The sequence below is a fragment of the Triticum urartu genome, chromosome 4, assembly GCF_003073215.2.
Source record: "Triticum urartu cultivar G1812 chromosome 4, Tu2.1, whole genome shotgun sequence".
Lineage (NCBI taxonomy): Eukaryota > Viridiplantae > Streptophyta > Magnoliopsida > Poales > Poaceae > Triticum > Triticum urartu.
In genome coordinates, this window is record NC_053025.1 from 533533999 (window position 1) to 533543185 (window position 9187).

General features: G+C 47.5%; 2 protein-coding genes across 2 annotated transcripts; both read right to left on the reverse strand.

The window, feature by feature from the left end:
• Window positions 1–2728: 2728 nt before the first annotated feature.
• On the reverse strand, window positions 2729–3690 carry LOC125554064. The gene is made up of 2 exons (XM_048717680.1): window positions 3359–3690; window positions 2729–3245 (listed from the first exon to the last, which is right to left on the reverse strand). The coding sequence occupies exon 2, from the start codon at window positions 3222–3224 to the stop codon at window positions 2826–2828; it is 399 nt and encodes a 132-aa protein (XP_048573637.1). The 5' UTR covers window positions 3225–3245; window positions 3359–3690; the 3' UTR covers window positions 2729–2825.
• Window positions 3691–4965: 1275 nt separating this feature from the next.
• LOC125552475 (digalactosyldiacylglycerol synthase 2, chloroplastic-like) lies at window positions 4966–9187 on the reverse strand. The gene is made up of 5 exons (XM_048716042.1): window positions 8895–9187; window positions 8243–8604; window positions 7675–7941; window positions 6406–6755; window positions 4966–5808 (listed from the first exon to the last, which is right to left on the reverse strand). Exons 2-5 carry the CDS (start codon window positions 8522–8524, stop codon window positions 5277–5279), a joined length of 1431 nt encoding a protein of 476 aa, XP_048571999.1. The 5' UTR covers window positions 8525–8604; window positions 8895–9187; the 3' UTR covers window positions 4966–5276.

Genomic DNA, 9187 nt, shown 5'->3' on the forward strand with positions numbered 1-9187 from the left:
AAGCACTAACTGATCGATTGAACGCGTTTTGACAGCGAACCTGACGTCTCATCCCCACCAGTCAGTGCAACGTGGCAGTTAACGTGGCTCGCATTGACCTGGTTCGACTGGACCGAGTCAGTCAACGTTGCTGCCATATGGGGTCCATTTGTCATAGGAAGAAAACATAAAAGATTGTTTTTCCTTTCTCTTTATCTCCCCACGAGCCACCGCCTCGATCCGCCACCACGCACGAGACCACTGGCAGCCGCACCCGCCGGAGCGCCGCCGGCCGGCGAGCTAGGCCGTGAGCAGAGCAAGGCGACAGTCGTGTCTCGCCAGAGTTGGAGAGCATGCGGTTTCCCCTTCCTTTTTTTTCTGTCCGGAGAGAAAGAGAGCTCCGCCTGAGCACAACCACCGTAGACCGCGCGACTAACGGCCTCTGTCGACCTCGCACCCATGTCCAGGAACATCGCCCTCCTCCCCTACGTCCTCCTGCACCTTGAATTTGACGGACGCGTCCCGGTCGCCACTCGCAGGTCTTCTTCCTCCTCTCCGGCCGGACGTCATCGTCTCCAAAATTTGTCGACGGCACTGCACCATCGACTTCCTCGACTCCTTCATTGGCTCCGACACGACGCCACACACACGCTGGACAAGATCCTAGCCATGGCCACTCACGCCACTCCCCCTAGCGCCCCGCCGTCCATGGCGCGCCGCAACACGTCGACTCCGGCAACACGGCCGCGGCAGCCTCCTGGCCCTACGCCCCTGCTCAACCTATCCATATCACCACCACCAGCTCCGCCGGCTTCTGCGGCCCGCAGCGGCGATTGGCAGGGAGGTCGTGGCGGAGGCCATGGCCTGCGTCGGGCACGAGGCAGATGGAGCTCAGGGGTGGGGAAGGAAGGAGGAGACCGGCGCTAGAGGCGGGGCTGGCAATGCTCGGCTCGCCGGAGTCCATCGACGGACGGCGGCGCGGAGCCGTGCGGTACGCGTGGCGCGAGCAGCGGCCGATCGCTGCACACAACGTATTCGATAAAATGAACAATTGTGCCGACGAGTGAGCCCTTTTGTTAACTTAACGTTTCAGCCGACGGCGTTAATTTTTGGTGCCACGTCACTCCTGAAAGTGGGCCCCATCTGTCATACTTTGCATGAAATGGCTATTAATCGACCGGTTAGTGCTTTTGGCAATACGATTACAGAAAATCGGTGTTTTCCAATTTTTTTAATGAAAATGGTGAGTTTTCGCAATGAGCGACACAATTGTGATGGTTTTTGACAATTTACACAATTGACAAATGGCAAGCCCCAACTCTATTTACCAAAGTGTGTTGCACCTATGCTCACACGTGAGTTCACTGGGAGTGTCTGAACTAGTCTCATATTCCCTGCTTGTGTACTTTGAAGAGGTAAACATATTTTTTTTTCTTCTAAGATTTATGTGGATGTAAAACAGTTCAACGTGTATTAAAAATTATTGTGCAAATTCGTGTGTCTTCGTTTAGGACCACAAGAACGGGCAATTGTTGTGTATCTTCATTGTATTTTCAAAATACATAATTACAAAAAAATTGGCAGTGTTATGTTTTTGAAAACTATTCACCGTGTATTAAAAATAATTGTGTAATAACAGTAAACTCCATAAATGTATTAAGACATGTTAAAGGTGTTTGTAGAAATTTTAGATTAATTTTACCCAATAACTTTTTTAATACACATTGTCAAAAAAATTAATGCATGACAAACATCTTTCCCAAAATGTTTAAAATTTTATAATACATGTGAAACTTTTTTCAAAAACATGTTGAACATTTGGTTTCAAATGAACTAGCATATTCCCTAAATCTTAAACTGTAAATTATCTCATTATTAAGCATTAAGTGGCGTCTTACCTGTTGGTTAGCACACAAACGCATTGGTAGCACCGAGAGGTCCCTGCTTTGAACATCCGGTTCCTTTAATATCTTGTTCCATTTCCATCTTTAATGTGTGTTGTTCTTCTATAATATACGTATAAAATAAAATCTGGTAGTCCATTTTAAAACAAAAGCTGTCACGTCACGTGGTGTGGTTAGCGACGGCTGCTCGTTAGACCAGCAGATCGTTTGTTCAAAACCCCACCACTGCAATTTTTCCAGTCCAGTTTCATTTGTACTTCTCACTAATCGGTGGGGCCTATAAGGTGGCTGTTTAAATTAAAATTCAAAGAATTATCTAAAGAAAAATTCTAGTCCAATTTTATTTATACTGTTCACTAGCAGTAGGCCCCACCAGGCGACGGTATTTAATTAAAATTCAGGAGTTGTGTGCAGAAAAAAAAACATCACACACAGGACATCTAGCGCCTCACTCACTCCCAGACACTGATATGTGGGCCATTGTCGCCCTGTCATGCCATGCGGACCGCCTTACACACTCCCAGCTAGCGCCTCACTCACTCACAACCACTGACATGTGGGCCATCGCCGCGCTGTCATGCCATGCGGACCGCCCCCACACACTCCCAGCCACTGCCACGCTGACATGCCACGCGAACAAAGTATACGCCCGGATACGGATGGGGAAACCGTGAGACTGCGAGAAACAAGTTGAGGCACTCCCATGGATCTCAAACCAGCCTTACAACATTTTATCTAAAAAAGAACGATTAAACAATTCATGTCTATTATACTGGATAAATATAAAGCATTCATCTGCCGTTACCCCTGACCTAATTAACTAGCACAATATGTGAGATGTATGCACCAGCCCACGAGATTAATTGAGCAAAAAATACCATTAACGGAGCAACAAATACGTGCTACTCTACCACATTTGTGTAGCAAAGGACAAATATAGCATTATGGAAACACGAAGAAAGACGCACCTTCCACGGGCTCCTGCTTGATGCTGCTGATCAAAGGGGTCGCCGACGGCTGGACCCCAGCGGCGCCGGCGCTCCCAGGGAAAGGGTTCAAGGTCGCACGCAGCAAAGCTGAGGGCTCCACGGCGACGCCATTCGGAGGGAAACCAGTCCCCTGCGATGAGTTTGTCCCGACAGGCGCGGGTGGCGCCGGCGCCGCCGATGAGGACCCGGCATGCCCCTCGAGTCTTCTCCTCTTCGCCCCTAACCACCCCCCGAGCGACAGCCCGAGGGTAAGGTCCACCTCCTCAGTACCCGACTCCGAGCGCTTCACCTTCTTCTCGCCGTCGTCTCCGCCGCCGACGCCGCGCAGCGAGTCCTTCGAGTAGGCGTCCATCGCCGGCGCCGAAGCCAGGAACTGGTCAGTTGAGAGGAAGCGCCCGCACGCGCACGGACTCGTTCGTCAATTGGTGTTGGTGAGAGAAACGATCACGTAGGAGGAGGAGGATCGAGGAGAGGGGCGCGACTTACAAGGAGTGCGCGGCCGAGGAGGGATCGAGGACACGCTCTGCTCGCCGCTGCCTCGCACGATCGACGACGAAGGAGACGCTCACGCTCTCGCAACAGAAACAGTTTGCCCCTCTCCGGAGGCCCCCCTCGCGGTTTTCGAGGCGTGGGGGCGAAGGGTATTTTCGGAAGCGCGGGCACGGGACGCCGCCCGGTAGGACACTTGTCGTGCCAGGGGGGTGCGCGTGGCGTGGCTCGCGGCGGAGCCGAGCCCGGCCGGAGCGGTAACGCCCGCGGTACAGCCGGGCGCCTGCGGGGCGAACGTGGGGCCACGGGCAAGAGCGGCTGCGGATGCGCCTGCGCGGCCCCGGAGCTTCAGTTTCAACTCCTCGCTTGTCCTCATCGAGTAGAGGGAGGGCCTTTTTGGCCCGATCTCCGGCGAACTGCGTGCGGCCAGCTCGCCGTGCGTGTCGACCTGTCTATCTCTATCTCTCTCTATCTATCTCTATCATCTGTCTAGCCGCTTAAAAGGCGACCGTTTTCTGTCTCACGCACGGCAAGGGGCTCGAGCATGGATCATGTTGCGTCGAACAAGTGTCTATATACATGCTGGACAGCTGGCTTTCAGTTTTGATTTCGACTGTAATAAGAGATTAAAGAGTTTTTACGATCCAGACTGCGGTGAAATAAGCTAGCTAGGCGCCAAACGCATTGTGCATTGTGGAGCGGCAGGTAGCTAGATCGAGGCTAGAGCTCTTCGATTTTCACCCAGGCCAACGTCTCCCAACTTCCAAGTCGAAACCAACGACACCCTCCATCGATCGATCCATGGCGCTCCCTGCGTTGAGGGTTATGTTTATCTCGGCAAGTTCGCCAAGGTCGTCGGCAGCAGTGGCGACGGTGGCCGCATCGGCAAGACTTCTCTTCGAGCGCCGAGAACTCTTCAATGGGCTCAAATACGCTAGACATCTCTTCAGCAAGACCCGGTGCTGGATTCAGTTCAAACGACTTCGATGTCCACACACCAGTGAAAGTCCTTAGCAGATGATTTACAGTCTCGCGATTTTTGCCGTTTATACATCGTCAGACTGTCTTCTTCAGTTTGGTTACGTCAGATCGTCTTCTTCAGTTTGGTTCGAGAGTTCGTCGACATGGGTAGTAGTCACGTAATTTGCTATGTCAAGCCTCATGTGTGGATCTTTGGTGGTCTTTGTAGCCTCTTCTGTTGAAGACAACATTTTGTAATGCTTTCTGTAAGTAGCAGCTTGCAATCTCATTTTGTAATGCTTCATGTGACTGGACAAATGTGAAAAAGACACTAATTGTTCCACATTTTCAAATAATACCACACATTCACACAACTACTGTAAACCTCTATGAAATACAGAGTATAACTTTTGTATTATACTTTGCCTAAGTAGCTGGCAATCTCATCATCTCCGTGCTAGTCCATCAGTTTGTGCAGAAATTCCACCATGCTAACACATACGGGGCAGGTTGGGTATAAAAAGACCTCACAAAGACCTGAAGAAGCTCAGGCCGATGCCAGAATTATATTCAACACACTATATTTCCCACTCCAAGACAAGCACTCGATCTACTAATAATCCACCATTGTACTTGACACATAGTGATCCGAGTAAAAATAAAATTGGAAAAAGCACCACCAATTCTTCCAGGTCGTCGAATAATGTACACGCGGGATGACAAAAATAAATCTCACACAGAACCGAAGAAAAGCACACACCGATGCCAGAATTACAGCACTCTCAGCAGACTATCTCCCCCTACCCAATCTACATTACAATGTACCCTACCTTGTACACAGCCGTCGGAGTTAATATTACTGAAACAAAACCACTAACTCATCCATAGTTTTGAATAATGTACACGCATGGCAAATATGCAATTCAACTAGGAGCTCGGGGCCGAACTTGCAGTGTCATGTCATCAGCTTTTGTTTCTGCTTTTTTCTCTTTGGGGGAGAAGCCAAGCCAAGATCTTTGCGCAGCTGCTCATCGGGTTGCAGTGTCTTTGGAACAGCACCAAAGGCGCAACGGGTGACCTCCAGCCCTGAGAGTGCTTGGTGCAGGTATACTGATGCATCCTCCAAACTTTGCTTCAGTTTACGAGTCCTTAGAAAAGTGGGGAAGTATGTCTTGGACGCTTGCTGGATTCTTGGCTCTGCTGTAGGAAGGTTTATCTCAGCAGCCTCCATGAATCTGTCGGTTGCTGCCTCCCACGACAAGTCATACATCTGCATATCGGTTAATGGAGTAGGCTGCTCTGCTAGAGCATTCAGTGTGAGTTGTACAAACTCTTCATCGTTGTTGTAGATGCGGCAGTTGGGGAACTGCTTGAAGAACTCATTTGAAGGGTGATTGGCACAGATAACAATTTTTCCCATTGCAAGGGCCTCAGCTGAGGTCGTGCAGACCACATCTGTTGTGCTGGGATTGATGAATACTTTATAGCTGTTGGAAAATGAAGTGATTCACTGTTAAGTTTTAAAACACAAACCATAGCAGTATCCTGAATATAAAAATAAATAACAAAATAATATATGTCATTTCTATGATCTATTCCCTCCATCCCATAATATAACATGTCATTACAAACAATAAATATTGGTATTGGTTGTAATAACATGTTATATTACGGGACGGAGGGAGTAGCATTGTAGATTTGCCCCCCAGCCTGATTCAGTACCTTGTGCTCAAGTTGTGATTAAACTAGTAAGCTTGTATTTATCTTCTTTTGAAAAAAGGGTGACACAGAAACAACCCTTATGTCTTCAGTGACATATAGCTATATATAGATTTCAAAATGATATTTCAAATAAAAAGAAAAAAAATGTAGAAAATAAGGAAGATGCAAGGAAATACCCCCCCCCCCCCCCCTCCGGTTCACAAATATAAGATGTTCTAACCTTTTTTTGTGAATCGGGTGTATATAGACACGTTTTAGTGTGTTTCTTCACTCATTTCAGTCCGTATGTAGTCCATATTGAAATATCCAAAACATCTTATATTTGTGAATGGAGGGAGTAGTTGGTAAATACGAGAACTTACTCATGGAATAATGGATCTGCATGATCACGACCAGGGTGAACGTTTACAGCCAAACTTAGGCGCTCTGCAGATTCTTGGATTTCATCTGAATCTTCTCCACTACCATATAAATCTACTTCAAGATCACTTAACCTGCTCTGATATTTGGACAGAAGGTCAAGAAGCTCCCTATAACCCTTACTCCACACCATCTTCCCAATGTAGTATGCCCCTTTTGTGAAGGATGCCTCTCCATTCTGCAGCTGCTTCAATTTTAGCCTGCCAACCTCAAGAAATTTTGGATTCACACCATGGACATTGCATATAACAGATTTGGGTAAATCTTGAGTGGCACCTGATAGTCTGATTATCTGCAAGCCAAAGTTAGCATTGTATGATTCAGCTGAACAGGGCAGGATGATTCTGGGTTCTAGGAATTACAGGGTACTCAATTTCAACAATTTGTAATGGAGCAGAAGGCAAAGGAAGCAAGAAAATCCAGACAGGAAAATTCAAGCTACCTCCATTTTCTATTTTTAATTGACTACTGTTATGTCATAAAACATCAAACATGTCACAGAAATATTCAGAAATTTTGAACAAGCAAAATGCACCCTGGAAGTATGCCTATTTTTTTATTCACCATATACCTCATAAAAGTATGCATTTCACCACATACTCCTACACAGTCATTGCCAATTAAAACCAATGTCCAAATTATATTAAAAAAATACATATGGCGCAGTTGATCAAAAGTTCAAGCGGTAGATGGTAATTATCCAGCATACAATATTTGCAAAATTTTAGACAACAATACAAGATCTTTTGATATGGCTAAAGCAGGAACAACTATTGGGTCAGGGCTGCAGGATAAGAAAGGTTATGTTACAGATTGTTGATTCATCCTAGCAGTGCAGAAATTCTCTGTTAGATGATATTTATCTCTTCCGCATTTCCAAGGCAGTTTTTGTGCACATTTTCTCATGGTCTCTGATTAAATATCTATTTTTATCCATATCAGTCTCACATGATAAGGTCAACATTGTACTACTATAGAGTCATCATGGCTACGTTCACTACACTGAGGTCAGCAGATAAAAAAAGGCTAACTCATCAGAACTTTGTTGATCTTATATCTGAAGGATATACATGTGGGCATGCATGGACAGAGATTATGAATAGGAATCATCATGCTTGGTCCTGATTCTTGAGATAAATGAGACATCATGAACAGAGATACGATTTACATAGCAGAGGTGAATGTTTGACTGCACAAATTCAGGATGTTACCTTGTGGCAATAAATTCGGGTAACCCAGGTGTTCGCATATCGGAGGCAACAGGCAATTACTTGTCCATTCTTTTCTCTTCTCACATATGCTAGATAATTTGTGTGAATCACACCTATCACTCGCCTGAACTTATTTTTCCATCTTCGCCCATGGTGGTACCAATTTAGATGCTCAGGCTCCTCTAGAACAGCAATATCGGCCATTTCATCCGGAATGCATTCTGTGATATCCCCAACAGGTAGAATGCTTCTCATTTCTTTAGAAAACTGCATCATTAGAAAAGGCCGAGCTCTTTCAATCAAATAGCCTCAAAGCAAAACCAAATTACAAATTGGAGGCTGAATATACATATTGCCAGATGGATGACCACAACTACAGGATCTACCACCAGCAAGAACAAATCATCATCTATTGCGCTTAACTTCATGCAAGCAAGGGATCAAAGTTCTCTTTAAACTGTAATCAATTTCAGTCAGATATATTTGGAAGGAAACCAGCTGTGCAAAGTAAATCATGAAGAAGATAAGATGATCCTAAGAACACATTGGGCTGGAAGAACTGGTGTACCTTAGCAGGGTAGAATTTGATGCTGAACGATGGCCTGAAGTCGACCCTCTCCTCAATCCAGCGACGAACATAACCCTCTTGCTCCAACGGCGAATCAAACACAATCTTGTTTGGGTAAACCAACTCTTGGTCCCTTAGAGAAAGCCAGGGGATCACCAAGGTGACGTCTCTACCCCCATCCTTGGCAAGGTAGGCCGCACGGAACAACGGGTTGATGGAAGTCCCCGTCATCCACGGAAGGCTCGCGGTGGTGAACACAGCGAAATGCCGCCTCGCCGACATGGCGTGCAGCGTGCAGCTACACTGTGAATTCCACCCAAATTTCGGTCGATCAGCACGTTGCCGTGTAACTTCTCCCGTCACTGGAAAGGGCATAAGGATATGCATGAGCAATAAATTTGTGAATTGGTTTTTAAGACGTTGGTGCTAACAACTGAACAATCTCCATGTATGAATGGTCACGAGACACAGAGTAAACTGTAACAGCAGGTATGCATGTTGCAACTAGCAAGCACACGACACAAATCGCATGAAAGCGAGCTCCCGCGTGCTGTGGGAATACTACCGGTAATAAATTAAATAAACAAACGAATAGACGACCATTCCAAACGACGGAATCGAGCAGATTGGCGGGGAATCAGGGGCGGCTTACCTTACCACCAAGGGCCGTGTAGGAGAGCTTCACGGCAGAGGCGCCGGGCCGGGTCGGGTCGGGGCAGCTCGCGGCCGGACGGACTCGGCCCGGCGGGGAGCGGCCGGCTGTGGCGACGAGGAGGCGGGGAGCGGCGGTTGAGCGGGCGGGCGGCTGGCGGCGGCAACAGAGAGCAGAGCTAGCGGAGCGGAGGGGGAAAGGGAGTCGGCCTGGCCACCCCCACCAGCACCTGTCGTGTCGTGTACTCGGTCGTGCGCGCGCGCTGGCGCTGGCTAGATCCCCCCGGAGGCCGG

Coding starts and splice junctions, on each gene's coding strand:
- LOC125554064 (XM_048717680.1), bottom strand. CDS start 3,224: ATGGACGCCTACTCGAAGGACTCGCTGCGCGGCGTCGGCGGCGGAGAC.
- LOC125552475 (XM_048716042.1), bottom strand. CDS start 8,524: ATGTCGGCGAGGCGGCATTTCGCTGTGTTCACCACCGCGAGCCTTCCG. Junction 7,942..8,242: donor TCAAATTCTACCCTGCTAAG/GTACACCAGTTC, acceptor CTAATGATGCAG/TTTTCTAAAGAAATGAGAAG. Junction 6,756..7,674: donor CCCGAATTTATTGCCACAAG/GTAACATCCTGA, acceptor TTTGGCTTGCAG/ATAATCAGACTATCAGGTGC.